Below are 21,799 nucleotides of genomic sequence, written 5' to 3' on the forward strand. Positions count from 1 at the left end.
GTGAGAAAAAGAAAACGTACAGAAGAAAAAAAGCGCAGTTTCTTGGAGACTCAGGAACTGAGAGTGGGAAAGAGTGAAGGGGAGGGGGCGGTGTTCTAAAAAGCAAAGTCTGGAGTGGAAAAGCGACCACACTGCACCAAAGCAGTGGAGTAGAACAGCGGGCTGCATTTTTCCAGAGCTGTTTCAAAAGGAATCCTGGGGCAACTCTGCAGGGGGTGGGAGGGGTCGCCGCGGGACGGGGGCGGACACTCAACTGCCCCCAGTAGCCAGGGGTTGGGGCGGGGGTGGGGTGGGGAAGGCGCTCAAAACTGCAGGGCCAGGCAGCGGGTGCTCCCGACTGCAGGGCTCACGCCTCTCGGCGCTCCCCCATCCTCCCGGCTGTCCCCTCGCCGGCTGCTGACCTCCCAGAACCCGAGAGCTCTCGGCTAGGCTCCAGACCAAGCACGCCCGGCGCCCTCGCGCGCTCTGCCCGGGCGGCGCGTCACTGCGAGGCCGGCCCCCGCGCTCCCTCCTCCTCCTCCTCCCGGCCCTACGCGCTCCAGCTCCGGGAGGCGGGGAAGCAGCCGGAGCGCGACCGCCGCGGCAGCCACCCTGCAGCCGCCGGTCGGAGGCGCAATCCCTAGGCCTTGGCGCCCGGGCGCGCCCCTGGGGAGTCGGCGCGGAGTCCGCTGAGCTGCCAGGCTCGCCCCTGCCCGGCGCGGAGGGCGCGGAGGTGAGTGGGTCGGGGGGAGCGGAAACCAGGTAGCGGCGCCGGAGTTGCTGGTCAAGATGCAGCCACGCCGCGCGCGGCATCCATCCTCCCGGGCTCCCGCGCCCTCTGCGGACGTCCGCACTGAGCTCGCTGGGCTCCCGATTCCTGGCTTCCAGAGGTGGGGAGTGGAAAGGGTGTCAGTACCACCGATTCCGCCCTCAATGCTTCTTGGGCTGCCCCGAGCTTACACAGAGTCCCGAGATGGGCCCAGGGGAAAGGAGGCCAGGAGATCTCGACTTCGTCCCAGGTAGGATGCGCCCTGCAAGAGGACGGTCGGGTTACCTTAATCTCCTTGAGAGACGTCTAGCACTTTGGGTCCCTGCGGCGCCTTTTGTGGGAGATCTCGTAGCGCTGCTTTGCGAACAGGAAAGTATGCCTGATGGTCATTTGGTTTATTACCCTCTTAGTGACCGTCGTGTGTTTAGGCCATTATGAATTAAGGAAGTAATTTGTCTCTTCTTTGAATGCCCTAAATTATCCTTAAGCCCTGTGTTCAGCCTCAGCCAAAACTTGTTGAAAATTATGCCCTAAAAATCTTGCTCTTAAAATAGAGCAGAGAGATAAAGAGAATTTTTGTCGAGAGATTTCATTTATCCCCCACCCCTTGGAGAAGGAATGGTGTCATTTTTTGCTCCTCGGGCAGATCGTTTTTTTAGGTGGAAAAACTTATTCCAGGCCATGGCTAATTATCACTCATCATTATAGGTGAAATTTGGAGAAATAGAATCAAACTCCTGTTCCTATCCCTACCCTCTTGCCTGACCAGATCCTGGTCCTATTAACAGCTTCACTGTTCTCTCCCCAAGCCTCCTCACACACTTTCTCCGACATTGTTATTTCTTTGGGGTGTAGATCTGTTTTTTTCTTTTGCTAAGGCCATTTCCTTCACTCTGCTTCTCTCTTTGGTATTCAAAGTTTAAGAGCTATTATTACAAAAGAAAAATACTCATCCTAGACATTTTGCATGATATTTGGAAACATAATTGAAATGTCTACAGTCCCTTTTTCTTAGCTAAATTTTTTAGAGGTGGAAATGAGACAGTATTAATAATTATGAATTGAACTAATAGTGTAGAAATGAATTTTTCATCCAAGAGAGTCACTTTTTACTGTACTGGTGATGTGGAAATTCTATTTGTAATGAATGACCTTAATTATATATATATTTTTTAAAAGATTTATTTATTTATACAGAACTGGGGTACAGGCCAGAGATGCGGAGGATGAGAGGATTCACCAGGAGCAGAACAGGCAGATCCACGAAGCACACTGCTGAGGGGAGCAGCGGGTGGGTCAGGAGAGGTCTGCCACGCCATGTGGTCACCTCTGGGGCAGGCCGGAATCGAACTCATGAGGAAGTGGCTTAAGCTTCTTAGTGCAGTTCTTTAACCTGCTGGGCCACCAGGGAGGGCCCGACCTTAATTTTATTTTAATGCTGAAAATGTAGCACAGATGAAGACAACAAATGTGTAAACAAAGAATCATAAATGAGTTTAAAAAGTTAGAGGGTATGCCAAAGGTTTGAAGGACTAGCACTGCAGCTTCAGGAAGCCAGAACATCAGCTAATAACTATGACATTGACATAACAATGATATTGATATACTCCTTTGCACCCATTGGGTTTTGTCAGCAAAAAAAAAAGTTGAAGGAAGAGGGAATTTAACCTACAGATTTATTTCTTCTCTTTCGATTTTAACATTTTTCTTTAAAGATTTGTTTATTTACTTATACATACAGAACTGGGGTACAGGCCAGAGAGAAGTGCAGGGGCCGTGAGAGGATTCACCAGAGACAGTGGGGAGCAAAACAGGCAGAGCAACAAAGTACACTGCTGAGGAGAGCAGCGGGGGAGTCAGGAGAGGTCTGCCGTGCCATGTGGATAACCTCCGGGGTGGGGATCGAACTCATGCTGAAGTGGCTTTAGCTTCTTAGTGTTGTGCTTTAACCCACTGCGCCACCAAGGGGGGCCCTGATTCTAACATTTTGATGCACTCAATAACAATGATTATTTGCTATCTTATTTTATTTACTATGTGCCAGCATTGTGGAGGCTGTAAAACATAAGTACTGCCCTCACTTGGCTTATTGTGAGGTAGAGAAAGTAGTAATGAGTTAAAGAGCAATTATAAAGGAAACTTATATCTTTCTCCTGATGAAACATAATAGCATGTGCAAAGGTCCCAAGATAGGAAAGTCTTTTCTACTTCCTTAAAAAGGAGACTGTGGCTGGACCCTTAGGAGTAGAAACCAGAAAGTAGGATAAGGTTGGAGCCAGAAGCAGGGGCCAGCTAGTGTAGTCTGGACCTTTTAAGACAGGGTTAGGAAAGTGGCTGCAGTTCTGAATGCTAGGGGAAGCTTTTGGTTGTTGTTTTTAATATTTATTTATTTATGCATACAGAACTGGGTACAGGCCAGAGGTGCAGGGGTGGTAGAGGATTCACCAGAGATAGAATGGAGAGCAGAACAGGCAGATTGTCGAAGTACCCTTCTGAGGGATCAGCAGGTGGGTCATGAGAGGTCTGCCACCATGGAGGGTCCAGGAAGCTTTTGGTTTTAAAGAGGAAGGAGACATCATCAGATTCATGTTTCAGTAAGACCTTCTGTGCCATGTGGAAAATAGTTTGGGAAGGAACAAACAAGAAAGGAGAGAGACCTGTTGGAAAATGTGTGCAGAGCTCAGATGAAAGATGATGCAGACCTGAATTAGGCTGATGCCAATGAAGAAAGATTTAAGAAATATTTTGAAGAATAAGAATTGGTGCTGTATATTATGGCAAAGGTAAGGGGAAACAAGAATTGGAGAATGACTCCCAGATTCCTGACTTTGAGCAACTGGAGGGCAAATGGTACCATTTACTGAGGTGAGAATAGGATTGGGTGAAAAAAAGAGTTCTGTTTTGAACCTGTTAAGTTTAAGATGATTCTGAGGAGATCTGACGAGAGAAAGGTTGGTCTCCAGGACAAAAATAGATAGACCGTCCACCTTGATGGGTGAAATTAGGGTTAAGATAACACTAATGAGCTTTGTTGTCTGATTTTTCTTCAGCAAACTTCACTAACTTGGATACAGATCAGTGAAAATTGGTGGTCATCTTCTCTCAGAACTGAAATTTTGCCAGATGAATGTGATAGGTAGCAAGTGAGTTGACTTAGTCTGTTCATGCCATTATAACAGGACACCATAGACTGCCTGGGTTTAAACCACATCTATTTCTCATAGCTTTGGAGGCTGGGAAGTCTAAAATCAAGGTGTACCTGAGGGGGACCTACTTCTGTTCATAGAAAACTGGTTTTTCCCTGTGTCCTCAGCGTCGTGTGAGAGGAGAAAATTCTCTGAGGTCATTTTATAAGGGTTCTTACCCCACTTGTGGGAGTTTCTCCCTCATGACCTAATCACCTCCCAAATACCACATCTCTTAATACTTGATATTGGGGGCTAAGATTTTAACATACGGATTTGGGGAGTCGGAGACACAAACATTTAGGCCCTATCAAGAATGAAGATCTTTTTAAATACATGCACTGTGATATCTGCCGGATAAAGAGAAATGGGAAGGAAGTTGATGGAGAGTGAGAAGTAAGTGGGGTCAATGAATCAGATTTCTTCTGCTGTCTAGAATTATCAGTGTAAATACTTGACCTTGGTTATTAGAAATTTGGGAGGTTTAGAGATGTCAGGAAGTGACTGATTAAGATGGGGTAAAGGAAGCAAGAGGTCATGAGACCAAGTGATAAAGTATTGCAAAAGGATGACAGCTATTAGGATAGAAAGAAAGCTGTGTGTACTTGGGATCAAAGTCTCCAGTAATAGTAAAGAAACTAGTCGACGATGGCAGTGAAGATGGAGAGAGTGTTACAGTTATCATGAGCTTCAAGGGAGCAAGGTTTTTTCAAAAATGAAGAAGAAAGGTTTGGATATGGCCTTGCAAAGTTAAAAATTCACCTACCCCACCTCAGAGTCCTGAAAACTGACATTTCTTGATACCATGTCCACAGCAAGTTTTCAATGTCATCAAGATCCTGGAGAATAGCCCTAGCAGATTTATTATTATCCAGTAATTAGTGCCTTGTATGTTTATATACAAAACAAATTAGGTTCTTTTTTTAAAATTTAAAAAAAATATAGAGTAGTTTATTTTTATATCATTTTGCACCTTTTTTCATCTCAGCTATAATCCCCGTGGGAGGTTCTTTCTTTCTTTCTTTCTTTTAATTAAAAAAACACAGTAGCTGAAAAGCTGTGTATATTCGAACTCTTCTCTTCGAAGTGTACTTCAAATATTAAATGCATATATCAAGTCAAAATCCCCCTCATGAAAAGTGTGACTCTGACATTTCAAATGCTACTTAAATCACACTTTTAGACTGTGAAGTGTCCCAGTGTTCAATGTAAAGTAGTGATAATACCACTATTACATACCTTCAAGACTTGGGGTGTGGGGGGAATAATTTTTGTTTTGGAGAGGTCATCAGGAATAACGTACAACCTTTATTTTCCATCTGCCAAAGGAACCAGAGACTCCAGAAATAAGGCAATTTCAGAAACGTAGGCCTGTTCTCTCTCAACACCACATGAACAACACTTTCTAGAAATTACATTTGATTAACATCAAGAGAAAAAGCTAGAGAGAAACTAGGACCTTGTTAGTCAAATTTAGTCCATGAACTAGGACCCTGGGCATCCCCCTGGAAGTAGGCAGAAATTCAGATTCTCACTCTCCTTCCAGATGTAGAAAATCAGCATGTACGTTTTAACAGGATGCTCTTGTATGCGTAGAGTTTGACTGGCACTCTTCTCGAGCAAGTCAGTTCCCTTGGAAACTCCTGCTTGGGTCAGCAGGACCTGTGATGCCTGGAGAATTGAAGAGAGGAGCCCTTGTAAAACAGAAAGGAGAGAGTCTGCCATACAGACATTATAAATTTTGAATGTTGTGAAAGAACAGAAGCAAAGTGTGCTGTGTGGTGGGCTGACACATCTTGAGGAATGACACTGCCCATCCCTGAAATGAAGAGGAAATGCAAAAGAGTGAGTGGATCATCTGATGGTACTCCTGCCTCTGTGGGAAAGAGAACAACTGTCTGCAAATGTTTAAGCTTCTGGCATTCAAGGGCAATTGTTATTTTCTCACTAGTGTTATTTTTCATTATTACAGCCCACGATCTGAAAATGAGCATATTTGAGGAATAAAATATCACATCTGCTACCTCCAAATGCCAAAATAAATATTAGGTGGAATCCTGAATCTTTCAGTTAAGCTGTTTTTGATCTTGGCTACATATGCAGTATTCTCAAAAAAAAAAAATAAATAAAATCCTTATTCCTAGACTGACCCCAACCAATTAAATGGGTAAGGGTGACTGACCCCAACCAGTTAAATAAAAACCAGGTAGAAGAGTGAGGGTGACTTGGTATCATTGTTTAAAGCTCAGTTCATTCCAGTGTTTTGCTGATATTCAGAACACTGCTTTAGTGAGTTTTCCAGACCCTTGTGGGAAGAGTCTGCAATTGCAGAGAGACTGCAGTTCTGTGTGTCACTGACTTACCTGTCACTGACTGACCCAAGCAGGATCCAGTTACTTGCAGCAGTGAGCTCAGGCTGTAAAACTCAGCTCACCCTCCTCTGTGCTTGAAAATTGGTGGAGCTTTTGAACTACTGAGGCAGACAGGATTGTCTAAATTATGTTTATTACCATTAAGGTAATGTTGACTTACAACAAATGAATGTTTTATGTGGCTAGGTTCACATCTCTGCAAATATTATCCCATGACACTCACTACTAAAGCTCCAGAAATCCTCAGCCATAGTCCATTAGGAGGAAGATAGGATTTAAAGATGTGTTTACTCTTGCCTAGTTTTGTTAAAAATTGAGTTTCAACAGTAACTGATAATGAAGATGTTCTAAAATTGGATTGTAGTGGTAGTTGCATAGCTGTAAGTTTTTACAGCTATGAAAATACTTAATTTGCCCACTTAAAGTATGTAAATTTTATGTTAAATAAATTATAGCTCCATAGAGCTTTTCTTATTTTAGTTGCTTTTATGTATTACACTAATAATCATATTGATTGGCTAGCTAGAAAACCAGTGCCTGTTTTGTGTCAGCAATGTCAGCCCCTGGCTGAATGTTTGGTAGATAGGGCTCAATGACGTACCAGCTTGGTGAATGGCTGGGTGAATGACAGCATTATGATCTTTGGTTGTGACCTGATTTCTAATTGATGTCAGCCACTAATGATCCTAGAGTTCACAGCATCCAGTAGAGGCATTGGTGGGTGCATTTGTAACCTGTTGACTTGGTATGGCATTGGAATTCTGGTATAGCATTGGAATTCTGGAGATGGGTTTGTATAGAGGCTGGAATAACAGTCTTTCACAGATTGCTTCTTTACAAGTGAATTACTACAACAGAGATAAATTTGTATTTGTGACCCACACTATGCAACTTCTGTCGACCATCAAATTCCGGATGGAAGGGAAAAGCTCTGAAAAATCAGAATTTCCATTGCTAACTTATATCACTACCTCCCTTTTTTGTGTAATCATAATATCAAAAATATTCTGAGCAACCATCAGTTTGCAACAGGATTGTCTTAGCTTCATAAAGTGGCCACCTGACTGGGGCAAAGTATGAGCTGCCCCAGGGCAGGAAATTCCCTTTGTGTCCAGAGACAAAAGGCAAGGTCCAGGAGAGATAAGACCCCCCTCCCCCCCACCCCACTCCTCAGAGCATCAAGACTCCTGGGAAGCTCCTTGGTCTTTTGAAACAAATAGCAAACCTCTGATAAAACGCCCAGGGCACAAGGACTCACAGACAATTTCTTAACATTATTGACACAGGTTTTGCTTAATGCATGACTATGTGACTTCCTCTTAATTTACCCTTTTCTTAAACAATCTCTAACTACTCTCTGCTAGTCTTAATTAACCTTTTCCTAAAACAAACACTAGCTACTCTCTGCTAGCCTTAAGTTAGTCATTAGCTTTTCTTTAGACAATCACTGATGACTCTGCTAACACAATTTATTCCTTCCCTAGGACCCCTAAATCCTTTGCTAATAGCTCATCCTTTCCCAGACCCCTTATCCTTTGAAGTCATAGTTAAACATCCGTATACATGAAAGTTATCACAAAGATGTATAGTATAGTGTGCCATAAAGTGTCAGGAAGAGGATGCACGGTTCCCCTCTTCCTTTAGAACTTTTATGCTGATATCTTATTAACTTACCTTACACATTATTGTAACTAACTACTTGCTAAACAGTATAAATAAAGACCTGCTAAAAAGATGAGGAGATTTGCACCCAACTCTGACACTCCCGTGTCTTCTTCGCATCGCTTCCCTTATCCCCTTCTTGGAATCTCTGCTAGATGCCACCTTCCCACCTTAAGGCCCTGCCTGCCTTGCCCTCTGACAGCCTGTGGCCAGGCCGGTCCCGACATATTTCCCAGCAGTATATATAGGCATCCATATGTAACAGTACCATCTACAGGGGCCTCCCTGGTGGCTCGGGGATTAAAGTTTCAACACTATCAAACTATCACCAGCACCAGAGACTGCTGCAGGGCGCTAACCCATATGGTGTGGTAGACCTCTCCAGTCTCACCCGCTGCTCCCTTCAGCAGTGTATTTCAGTAGATCCACCTGTTCAGTTCCCCACTCTGTCTCTGGTGAATCCTCTTATTTCCCACCTCCCCCGCCTCCATCTTGCTGGCCTATACCCCAGTTCTTGTATGTATAAATAAATAAAAATAAAAACCTTTTAAAAAGACACTCAGATCTGAGTATTTCATAATTTTTGGAAAATAATTTTCAGATAGGATGCATACCTATTTCCCAAGCATTTCAGCTGAAGGAAAGAATTTACTAATCTGACTTAAGTAGATTTTAATGTTGAAATAGCAAACAGTGCTTAACTGTGTTGCATACAACCTGCATCAGAATTGCCTGAGAACTTGTAAAAATGCCCTCTGCTGGGCTCCAGCACCAAGATTACTGATTTACAGGATCTGAGGTAGGACCTGAGAATTTACAGTTCCAGCCAGTTCCCAGGTGATGCTAATACTCCCTGCACACCCCACCTCTCCACACCCCTACCCCCCACTTTGGACCACCCCTGCTTTAGGAAATCATTCTTATTTTTCAAGCAGAATTTTCAAGCAGCTTTGCTTCTGGGGTTTTATAAGGATCTTTTAAATACTTCTTTGAAAAAAAAAGTATTCAAAAACAAAATAAAACACCTCACCTCTTTGCTGAAGAAATTCATTATTGTCAAAGATATAAAGTTGGGCTTTATTTGTGTATTTAAGTACTCAGAAAATTCAGAGGTTGTTGTGTGTGGCCCAAAGCTCATGATAGTAAAAATTGCCTTTTAGTACAGAAAATTAGATTGGGATATTAGATATTTCATTTCCAGATTGTATTCATCTGAATAATAAGCAAATATCTCCAATCTCATGGAGCTGGCTCTGGTCCTTTTCTCCCCTTTCAGAAAGGTTTTCTTTCTAACACCCCAATACCTGTAAGGTGTAAGGAACACTTTCCTATGAAGAGCCTCCTAACGGCTGCTCTACAGCTGGTCTCCAGACTTGCAAGGTTATACTGAACAGTAGAATATGAAAGGAGCCAGGGGGTCTATCTGGGCCTGCCAAGTAAACTGCTATTATCAGTATCCTTTTTCTTTTCTTAAAGATTTATTTATTTATGCATACAGAACTAGAGTACAGGCCAGAGGTGCAGGGGTAGTGAGAGGATTCACCAGAGACAGAGTGGGGATCAGAACAGGCCAACTGACAAAGTACACTACTGAGGGGAGCAGGTGGCGGGTCAGGAGAGGTCTGCCTCACCATGTGGATCTCCTCTGGGATATGCAGGGATCGAACTCATGCTGAAGTAGCTTTAGCTTGTTAGTGCTTTAACCCACTGCGCCACCTGGGAGGGTCCTCAGTATCATTTTATAGAAAAGGACATTTCAGTTCTCAAAGGTAGGAAAAACATACTCAGAGTAAGGGACAATTCTTTAAATTGAATGATTTTATGAAAAAAATCTTTATTGTTTGCATATACTTTCTGATTGTTCTAAACCAGTGATAATTTCATATTTGGGAACTACTACCCTAGCACTTTTAAGGTAACAAAACAGAAAGCCAAATTTAATTTTTGAAGATTTATTTTTCTATACAAGAACTGGGGTACAGGCCAGAGGTGTGAGGGTACAGCAGATTCACCAGAGTGAGAAACAGAACTGCTGAAATACACTGCTGAGGGGAGTGGCAAGCAAGACAGGAGTGGTCTCCTGGTCCATGTGAGTCACCTCCCTGGCCAGGATAAAGCTACAGTGACTGTGGATAACTTCATAGTGATGTGCTTAACCCTTGTGCCACTTAGGGAGGCCCTTATAGTTTTAAGGATTAGACTAAATGTGCATCGCACTGTGTTCAGCTTGGTTTGAAGAACTTATGTGTAGTTTAGCAATTACATTGTAAGTACGATTTTATCCATCCACTTGTCTAGCTACCTGTCTACCTATAGCGAGAATGACTTGAGGTAAGGGAACACTATGTGAAATTCCTTTCCCTGATTTTGTAGAGTAACTATGCTCTGATCATACAGTTTAGTGCTTAAATGCTGATGTGAGGGTTTTTCCCCCCTTTTTTTTTATTCTAAGTACAATATGTCTCTTCCTAACTATTATAAATTCCTTGAGTGTAAGCATCATGCTTTTCTTGTCCTTTATCTCTCATGAAGAGCACACAGTGGCCTGGATAAATTCATGCTGGCTCACAGCACAATAGATCTGCCTTTAGATTACAGCTGCGTAATTTCTCATCAATGGAAATGTGAAATGTAAGGTGTTTCGAGGGTTATTTTGTTAAATAGTAAGCCTTCAGCTACTGGAATTGTTCACTTTTTATAATACCATTTTTTATGACAATCACAAGTGTTAATTTCAGTTTAGCTGTTAACCAAGTGATCTGAAAGGTAGCTTAGTAAATTATAAATTGGTTGTTACGATGTCTCCCAGTGCCCCAGTGCCAGACAGTTGTCATTACCTTGTGGGGAGATGTTGCTCTTAGATCTTTATTCAGGTGAGCCCCAGGAAAGACAAACATATTTCTTAACCTGCTTTTCTTTCCTCCCTTCATAAATCAGTGCTCACACACATCCCCTCCACACACACACATATAGCCATGGTGTCCACAGTGTCTTCAGAAGACAAATGGTTTCTTTAAGAGTTACATACCATCCATACGTGTTTTCTTTTGTAATTTTAATAAGATTAGGTCACCGAATGGGTTTGATCCAAAAATTGGAGTTGTTTTAATATTATCTGTTTTGCAGCTTATGACTTTGATATATTTTAAGCAATATCAACTGAGGTCTATATTTTTATTATTTAAAGTTAGTGTTGCTGTTAGAGAATATAGTCTTGAAGACCATTTGGAAATCCAAAGAGTTCCTTAAGAGTTCTTATATAATGTTTATGATTTTAGAATGAGCAGTCAGTTGATTGGTGTGTGAATCCTGATTTTGTCACAACTGCACTGTTCAGATGCCAGCAAACAGAACTGTTAATGTTCTCAGAGCCTGTGTTTCTTGGTTCATAGATGGATATAATATGTACTCCATAAACATTTGAGAATCAAATGAGCTAATAAAAGGAAAATATTGTGAACTATGAAGTAGCACACAAGTGTTTGCTACTATTACATGCTTTGAAAATTACATACATTGTCCATTTCTCAGATCCATTTACAGTTTTTCCTCTCTCATGAATACCTTTACATTCCTTAAAGATATAATGAAGAGTCTCATTTATTAGGCCAACTTCTATTTGTAGCCACAGTCATACTATTAAAGGGTTTGGTTAGAACTTGCCATTAGAAATATAATGTGATCAAGGTCCTAACCTGTTAGAGCAGAACCACCCATTAATTTGTATAAATTGCATGGTATAATGACGGGCCTATCAGTGGGCCCTAATATATTATTGGGTCCTAATATATATATTTTAAGATTTGTATGCATACAAGAACTGGGTGTAGGCCAGAGGTGTGTTGCTGAGAGGATTCATCAGAGACAGTGGGGAGCAAAACAGACAGGTCCACTGACATCTGAGGGGAGCAGCAGGCAAGACAGGATGGGGTCAACTGTGCCATGAGGGTTGGCTTTCTGGCTGGGGATTGACTTGGTGCTGCAGTGACTGTTGATAGCTTCATAGTGCTGAGACTTAACCCCTGTACCACCAGGGAGGCCCCAGGTCTGTTCACATTTTGATTCGCAGGAAGAGTTTGAACTTGTTTTGTAAAATAAGTAGATAACCATTTTACTTGTTTTTAGTTTGAAAAGGCTTGATCATGATTCAAGGATTTTTGCAATTCTTGTATTTGGGGAGATGCTGCAATCTCTAATTACAATAACTTGGGACAAGGACATAAGACTCTTCGGTTCCTGTGTGTGAGTGTGGTAACCCTTGTCACCCTCAGATAATTTTTATAACTAGTAGTAGCTAATTCAATCAGTTGACCCTTAAATTTCTTATTTTGTATCTATCTATTTAGATGAGTAGGTAGGTAGTTAGATAGGTATATGGAGAGATAGACAAATAGAAAGACAGACAGACAGATGGACAGATGATAGATAGGTGGATAGATAGATAGATAGATAGATAGATAGATAGATAGATAGATAGATAGATAGATAGATAGATAGATAGAATTTTTTTTGCTTATGTGGTCTGTTTGGATCCTAACCCTATCTCTCCCACTTTCTTATGACCTTAGACAAATTAGTTGTCTGCCAAATGTCTGTCTCCTCATCTGTGAAATGGGCACAGTGATATTAGTAGCTATCTGATAGATATATTAATTCATTAATATTAATATTAAGCTAAATAAAAATGAATCTGACAAATTTTACTTCTGGGAGAATAATTCATCACATGTGTGCAGCCTACAAATAAAATGGAGGGAAAGATTTTATAAGTGTGTCATTTAAAGTCATAAATATTACTTTATCATTGGTGATTTTTAAGATACCGAGTGAATGACGGCTGTCTATGGTAGTTAATTAAACCATTGTTATATTTTGATGTCTTTTTCCTTAAAATATTACATAAATGGCTGGGTTCCTTTTTTAATAGCTGATTTATCTTATTCTAGTTTAATAATAAAGCCATGTACTAGCTACAGAAGTGTGCAGGCTAGATTATAGTCTCAAGCCTCCCAGGACCTTAGACAGTCAGGATGTAGTTTTTGGCTGTATGTTTTTTTGTCTTTGTCTCTATCACATCGCGGACTTTCTCTTCCTTCCTCTAGCAGCATTTCTGATACTGCCTATCATCTGCTGAGAAGCTGGGTAGTCACACTTGTTTAGAACTGCAATTTCAAAATAAGTGCTCTGAATAAAATCTTCAATTTCTTTATGTTCTAGCATCATACTGCTCAAGACAGGGCCACAGTCCGCCAGCATTGGTTTCGCCTTATTAGAAATGCGTAACCTTGGGCTCCACTCTAGACGTATTGAAGCAGAATCTGTGTTTTAACAAGATTCTCAGGTAATTCATATGCACATTAAAATTTGAGAAGTCCCACTTTAGCACATCAACTTTGTGACAGTTTATTTTACTATTTAGAGATCCTTTTATAGCCGACAAGTTTTGCAATGCTATGATTTAGGATATATATATATATATCTTGCCAACATATTTTGCCTGTAGATACAGGAACAGGATATTTAACACCTTAAAGTGTATTCATGTTTGGTGTTATACATGTAATTAATCAGTGTTTGATTTTCTCTCCCTTAGGATATTCCTGGTGGTCTTGGAACAGATTGAATCATGGAATCAATCTCTATGATGGGAAGCCCTAAGAGCCTGAGTGAAACTTTTCTGCCCAATGGAATAAATGGTATCAAAGATGCAAGGAAGGTCACTGTAGGTGTAATTGGAAGTGGAGATTTTGCTAAATCCCTCACCATTCGACTTATTAGATGTGGCTATCATGTGGTCATAGGAAGCAGAAATCCTAAGTTTGCATCTGAATTTTTTCCTCATGTGGTAGATGTCACCCATCATGAAGATGCTCTAACAAAAACAAATATAATATTTGTTGCTATACACAGAGAACATTACACCTCCCTTTGGGATCTAAGACATCTGCTTGTGGGTAAAATTCTGATTGATGTGAGCAATAACATGAGAATAAACCAATACCCAGAATCTAATGCCGAATATTTGGCTTCATTATTCCCGGATTCCTTGATTGTCAAAGGATTTAATGTAGTCTCAGCTTGGGCACTTCAGTTAGGACCTAAGGATGCCAGCCGTCAGGTATGTATTTTGAAATTGTATTTACTTATTTGGTGTTTTATTTTTAAACATTTAAACAAATATCACATGTATCAAACCAAATTCTGACACTCTTCAGTGATTATCATTTGATATGTATGAGCACCTGAAGATTCACTTATTGATCTCGTAATGGCATATTACTGTTTCCAAAAAAGGCAAGGTTGACTGATGAATATACTCACCAAGTTGAGTCTCTCCTTGCTTTTCAACAATAGAAACAATAGCAAACATTTCCTTGATTCCCCTTTTCTTTCCTAACACTCCTTCCTTCTTCCCTCCTTTCCTTTGTTCCTCTCTCTTCCATCTTTGCAGCTACTTGGTAACCCAGTATACCATTTTTATGTGAAATACTTTTTGGTATGATCCTCAGGAAGATATGAATGATGAGATGGAGCCTATAATCCTTGCCATTTTTATAACATTAATAGTAATGATGATTCTTTTTCACCCTGCAGGTTTATATATGCAGCAACAATATTCACGCTCGACAACAGGTTATTGAACTTGCCCGACAATTAAACTTCATTCCTGTTGACTTGGGATCATTATCGTCAGCCAGAGAGATTGAAAATTTACCCCTGCGACTATTTACTCTCTGGAGAGGGCCAGTGGTGGTAGCCATAAGCCTGGCCACGTTTTTCTTTCTTTATTCTTTTGTCAGAGATGTGATACATCCATATGCTAGAAACCAGCAGAGTGACTTTTACAAGATCCCTATAGAGATTGTGAATAAAACCTTGCCCATAGTTGCCATTACTTTGCTATCTCTGGTATACCTTGCTGGTCTCCTGGCAGCTGCTTATCAGCTTTATTACGGCACCAAATATAGGAGATTCCCACCGTGGTTGGAAACCTGGTTACAGTGTAGAAAACAACTCGGATTGCTAAGTTTTTTCTTTGCTTCGGTCCATGTTGCCTACAGTCTCTGCTTGCCAATGAGAAGGTCAGAGAGATACCTATTTCTCAACATGGCTTACCAGCAGGTATGGAACATATTATTTACCTGGTGCTCATAATATACTTTACTATTATAATTTGTAAACTTTAAGGTTCAAAGTAATGTAAAATTTTACATAGTCAACATTTTGCCATATTTAGATAGAGGAAAGAATTATTCCTTAAACAATGTTTCTACCTATGGCTAATTCAAAATCATTTAAGGTAAAAGCTGCTACCACCCCTGCTTTGCAAGGTAAGAAGAGAGAAGTAAAGGGCTGGGGGTTTTCCCCTTAAAGTTACAATTGCATTACACAGCAGGCAATGATTGCTTTCATCATTAAACAAACAATTATTTTAATTTTTTAAATTGTCCATGTTCTCTGAAATAAGGCAACTCTCAGTAATCATATACAATTAAAATACAAAACAGAATGGGAAGTCAAGATTAGAAGACACTTAAAAGATGTTTGTCACCAAAGAACAGGAAAGAGACTAGTTCCTTAAGTGAAATTGTCCTAGCACTTTGCTCTTCAAGAAGATCTGAGAAAGCTTCATTCATGGAGGGTGCTTGATGATGAAGTAGACTCTGGTTTTCTTTAGTAATTCCCACCCAGCAAATGTGAGAGGTTTTGTTGATGTTATTTAACATTGTATTTCATTGGAGCAGAGAACATTGTGCCAAAACAAATGTGTGATGCTTTTGCATTTTGTAAGGAACCAAGGCATAATGGTCTTATGTAGCTCCTACTACTTTTGTTTCAACAGTAAAACCTAAAATATATTTTTTTAAGATTTATTTATTTATGCATACAGAACTATAGGCCAGAGATGCAGGGGCTGTGAGAGGCTTCACCAGAGACAGAGTGGGGAGCAGAACAGGCAGATCGACAAAGTATATTGCTGAGGGAGCAGCGGGCGAGTCAGGAGAGGTCTGCTGTGCCATGTGGATCACCTCCAGGGCGGGGATCGAACTCATGCTGAAGTGGCTTTAGTTTCTTAATGCTGTGCTTTAACCCGCTGCGCCACCAGGGAGGGCCCAACCCAAAATGTTTTGAGAAAAATTTACTAGGTTGATGTTCTTTATTTAAACCATTCTCTTTTCTGCAAACACCATTTCTGCTTCATGTGATTTGATACCTCCTTCAGCTGATTTGCTTTGATCTCACCATGTCAATGAAGCTTGCAGTGGACATCCTTTTAAGTTCTGCTACCTGATTTTGACTCAACCCCTGTTACTTACCCCCACCTACTTTGCATTTTTCAGTAGCCTTTACCATCTTCTAACACTCTTGGTACTTTCCTTGAGCAGAAAGTAAATTCATGAGAGGACTATTAGAGGCATTTCTCTTGTTTACTGATACATGTTTAATGCCTAAAACAGTGCCTGGCACAAAGTAGTGTCACAGACATACTTGTGGAATGAATGAATTAAATAGGAGGTCAGGTAGATCCAGGTTATATAGATATGGGGGAGAGGGTATCCTTTTATTCTAATATCTCTGTATACAACAAACAAGAATAACAAGATATTATTCTAATATCTCTGACAACAAACAAGATAAGAACCTTTTTCTACAGTGGAGTTTTTGGCTTTTTAGGTTATTGTTATGTTTGCTCCAGGAAGCTAATGGCTAAGAGGTAGCTTTTTTTTTTTAATTTCAAGTATTTGGTTAACTGCAACTTAAGAGAGTTAAACTGTATTAAGTTAAAATCTGTTTTTCCATGGATATTTATTTATTTAGAGATCGGAACAGGTGAATTTATTGAAATACTGCTAAGAGAAGCGGCAGGAAAGACGGGAGAGTCCTGCTGCACAGCGATATTTAAATTAAAGCTTCAGCCTACAGCATCAAACCCTTGAGTTGTATTCTAAATTATATTGTTTGCACGAAAATAGACAATTCTAGAAATACTACCTCTGCAGAATATAACACATTTAGTTAATCTAGTCTGACTTATTATACATACATTATCAACATTAGGTAAAGACACTTGGAAAAATATTATATATTATAGAGGAATAGGCAATTGAACAGTTAGTAAAAAATACATTAATAAAGCAGTTTTAAGTGTATAAATATTTGAGTACCTTAGGGCTTATCTTCAGGGAAGTCCCCAGCTTCCTAGGGAATAGAAAGAAGAAAGCCAATTAAACATAAATATTCTTTATGTGAGAGGAAATTACTGAAGTAGTTTAGAGATTCCTTATCTGGATTCTAAGTTAAGCTAAAGTCAGATGTATCCTAAATATTCAGCTATGGTTAAATCAGTTTTCAAAAGAACCTCAAAACTTAAATCTAACAGCCAGTGTTTCTTTTGTGTTACCCTGGAATCAACCACTGGGTATTTCATGGCCTTGGGAATCCCTGTAACCTCATGGATGTCGTATGTTTACTACACTTTTCACGCATACATGCAAAGGACAGAATTTTAGTCTTTTTTGCTTACCTCTCTTTTCCCTTTCCCCCATACTTGCAACAATATCATCCAGTAATAGGCTCTCCGTAACAGCTGCAAATTTGAAATGATATGATTCAATTATGTTCAGATATGATGTATTCTTAAGCCAAGTGAACTCTGTGCTGAATCAGTTACATATTTATTGAATAAAGGAAATTTACATTTTCTTTCTTCTTAGGTGCATGCAAACATTGAAAACTCTTGGAATGAGGAAGAAGTTTGGAGAATTGAAATGTACATCTCCTTTGGCATAATGAGCCTTGGTTTACTTTCTCTCCTGGCAGTCACTTCCATCCCTTCAGTGAGCAATGCTTTAAACTGGAGAGAATTCAGTTTTATTCAGGTATGTGGGGTTTTATTTAGTGAGGAATTAGGTAGCAAAGAATTTAAATTGAATATTAAATATGCTCCTTATAAAAGGAAAGCTTTTGGGAGCTGCATTTATGCATCTAGCTTGGGGAACACATATTACTGGAATCCAGTTTAGGACCATTCTGGTTTAGTTAAGTAAAGACCAATCCAGGATGTAGTCTACTGAAAGGCTGTGATAGCAATGCTTGCTGAATTATAAGAACAAAGGTTATTTTTAAAAGAGTAAAATGAGGCCCTCCCTGGTGGGACAAAGGGTTAGGACACAGCACTGCAAGCTAGCGCTAGCCGCAGCTGCCTCAGTGGGAGTTTGATCCCAGCCCCGGAGGTGATTTGCCTGTTCTGCTCCCTACTATGACTCGGATGAATCCTCTCACCACCTCTGCACCTCTGGCCTGTACCCCAGCTCTTTATGCATAAATAAATAAGTATATATTTTTTAAGTATAAAATTAAAGTAGGGGATAAATGAGTTCAGATCAAATTTAATGCCAAAAATAAACTTATAGCCAGATGAGTGAAGAATTACTTTATATTTTGAGTTCAGAGATATCTTATTAATTTGAATTCAAGTGGGGAAATCATCCTATATGTATGCATGTACTACGTACACATTCATAACACACACCAAGTAATTAGAGTAATGAATTATGACAAGCAACCAGCCATATGAATCTCACTGTGTATGGATTAGTTATATATGTATCTATATTTACAAAGGGGTTTTAAACCAGTATTGTGTTCTTTAAACACCCAAGTTCTTCAGTAAAAGATACATAATAAATTTGCATATGTTAAAACTGTATAACCCAAACTTAGACCCTATCAACAGTGTCAAAAAATCAATGTGAGTTGTATCCAAATAGCTTATAATATCTGAATGAGCCTTTTTTTGGTGGTACATTGGATTTTGTAGGGGTTTTTTTTAACTAAATATTTGAGCTTTCTTTTTAAACTGTCAGAAAAAAAATTTCATTCAAGTTAGATACGTATCTCATACCTAAATTCATTTTTCCCTTTTGAAGGAGAGGTGATATGGATATTTTTCAACTGCTAGTTAATCACACCTGGAAAGAAATAGAAGGCTTTCTGGTATAAGGTGCTGGATGGTTGAAATTTATCATTAAATATTTAGATGAGTAATTGCCAACAGACAATTTTCTGCTAGAGAGTTGATCCTCTCCCAGTGAAGTTTGAAATTATACATGCTGATGTAATACTATGCTTTATGTAACCTAGAACATTTTATTTTTTTAATTACAGTACCATTGGTTTACAACACAGTATATGATTCAGAGGTGTAGTTCACACCTCTTCAGATGTATGTTATTTCCTCACACCCACCACTGAGGAACATGCAAATACCATGGTCCAGTGGGCCCTTTCCCCCCTTACTCTCACCTTCTGCTGCCCTTTTGGGTAGCCACAATTTTATAATCTATAATCAGTTTTCCAGAGTTTGTTTGTGGTTTGCTTGACCCTTTATTTTCTTTCTCTACATTCCATATAAAGTGAAACTATCTGCTATTTCTCTTCCATTTTATTTCACTTGGCATAATCCTCTCCAGTCCCACCACATTGTTGAAAATGGCAAAATTTCACCTTGTTTTTTTTTAATGGCTAAATAGTAGTTCATTGTGTAGTTCATAACTCATTTTAATCCAGTAAGCTGTCTTTGGGCATTTAGGTTGTTTCTATAGCTTCACTGTTGTTAACTGTAGTGCTATAGTGAACATAGGAGTGCAAATGTCCTTCAGTTAGTGTTTTTGCATTCTTCAGGTACTTAGGAGTGGAATTGCTGGATCATATGGTAAATTTATTTTTAATGTTTTGCAAAACCTCCATGCATATTTTCCTTAAGGACCAGTCTACATTCGTGGACCAGTCTACATTGACAGCAATGGTATACAAGGGTTCCTTTTTCTCTACATCCTTGCCAATACTTATTGTTTCTGGCATAGACCTTTTTTTTTTTTCTTTTTTAAAGATTTATTTATTTGTGCATACAAGAACTTGGGTACAGGCCAGAGGTGTGGGGAGTGAGAGGGTTCACCAGAGACAGAGTGGGGAGCAGAAGAGGCAGATCGACCAAGTACACTGCTGAGGGGAGCAGTTCTGCAGCGCCATGTGGGTAGCTCCCTGGTCAGGGATCATCACGTTGTTATGAGTTTAGGTAGCTTCAAAAAGCTGTGAAGTAAATCTTTGTGCCACTGGGGAGGCCCCAAAAACCATTTCTTAAAGTAAGCAATTGAACATGATTATTTAGGGAAACTGAAATGCTGACCTTCTAGATATTAACCTGTAAAGTGCTTTATTGAAGTACTCTTCATAAAGTCATTTAATATTGCCAATAAAGCCACATGCTGCTTATGTTAACACTATAGGTTCTTTATATTTATCTGCAACTAATATATATGTATATTTATACATCCATGAGAATGCTTTTCAGTGTTTAATTTTATTATATATGCAGGTGTGTAAGTACATGTCTGTGTGCTTGTATGTACATGTATATTTTGAATATGTGTATACACATTGTTTTAATGCACACAGTTGGTGGAAAGGTGGATAACTTTTATAAAGAAATAAAGCCATTTTTTCAATCCCTTGAGGAAAAAGTTCTTGATGTGAAACGAATCAATCAGAATATTAAACTATATGTGAAGTATATTAAACTAATATGTAAAAAGTAAAATGTGCATATAAATATATATTATTAAAATATGTAAAGTGTTTAATTCAGTAGAAACAAAGAGCAGATCCATAAGATAAAATAATGTCATCAAAATGTAAACATGGTATAGCTGGATGGGTTATGTATGGATTTGAGTAATTTATTTCTTATCCTTTATTTCTTTTTCTTTCGCTCCTGCCCCAAGTCCACACTTGGCTATGTCGCTTTACTCATAAGTACTTTCCATGTTTTAATTTATGGATGGAAACGAGCCTTTGAAGAAGAATACTACAGATTTTATACACCACCTAACTTTGTTCTTGCTCTTGTTTTGCCCTCAATTGTAATTCTGGGTAAGGTTATTTTACTCCTTCCATGTATAAGCCGAAAGCTAAAGAGAATTAAAAAAGGCTGGGAAAAGAGCCAGTTCCCAGAAGAAGGTGTCGGAGGTGCAGCCCCTCATCTCTCACCAGAGAGGGTTACAGTAATGTGATATTAAACGGTGCTCACTGAGGCCATATGACGTTCTCCTCGTGCCATTATTTTTAGGACTTCCTCTGTGTTCATTTCCAAGTACACTGTTGCTGTGGGCTGAAGCCTGTTCAATGAGATCCCTACTGCATTAGCGGTGGAATTTTCTCCAGATTAATTTTCACCAACGTCACTTTGCGAATATGACTTTTTGTAGTCAACATATTGAAATTTAGGTATATTTTGTTTTGGACAACTGTAACATGATTATTATTTTAACAAACTACATTCCATAATCAGGTAAAAAGATCTATAATTAATAATATAGATGCGATATATTAAAAAAGTAACAAATCGGCAAAATTTTAAGTTTTAACATAATTTGATGGATGTGGGTTTTTTTTCTGAAGCTTAAATAATGGTTTTAATTATCCAGTGTAAGAAGTAGAAATGTATAATTATAAATTACTTTTAAGAAGGAATACATTACATTAGCATCTAAGGACACACATTCCTGTTTTTCTCATAAGATAGACTTTGAATTGTATGCACCAATGCAAATGAATATGAATAACAGCAAATTAAAACAAAAAATTTAACCTGAAATTATGTTTAAAATATATATATACTAATAATAATTGTGAAAGATTTTGTTCTTATTACAGACAGTTTCATTGCATGTTAATTATTGCGGATTAATCATTTGCAAGTAAATTTGCATATCACTCAAGAAAAAGACAGCAATATTGGGCCTTCAAAACTAACTTTTCTAATACAGTAC

General features: G+C 39.3%; 1 protein-coding gene across 1 annotated transcript; it reads left to right on the top strand.

Annotated features, from left to right (window-relative positions):
* The first annotated feature begins 590 nt into the window (after positions 1–590).
* Positions 591–21,305, top strand: STEAP2 (STEAP family member 2, metalloreductase). The gene is made up of 6 exons (XM_004676668.2): positions 591–712; positions 13,185–13,308; positions 13,561–14,085; positions 14,562–15,089; positions 17,684–17,848; positions 20,753–21,305. Exons 3-6 carry the CDS (start codon positions 13,594–13,596, stop codon positions 21,038–21,040), a joined length of 1,473 nt encoding a protein of 490 aa, XP_004676725.1. The 5' UTR covers positions 591–712; positions 13,185–13,308; positions 13,561–13,593; the 3' UTR covers positions 21,041–21,305.
* The last annotated feature ends 494 nt before the right edge of the window (positions 21,306–21,799 follow it).

This window comes from Condylura cristata, unplaced genomic scaffold, assembly GCF_000260355.1.
Source record: "Condylura cristata isolate star-nosed mole 26May11 unplaced genomic scaffold, ConCri1.0 scaffold00005, whole genome shotgun sequence".
NCBI classification, from domain to species: Eukaryota; Metazoa; Chordata; class Mammalia; order Eulipotyphla; family Talpidae; genus Condylura; species Condylura cristata.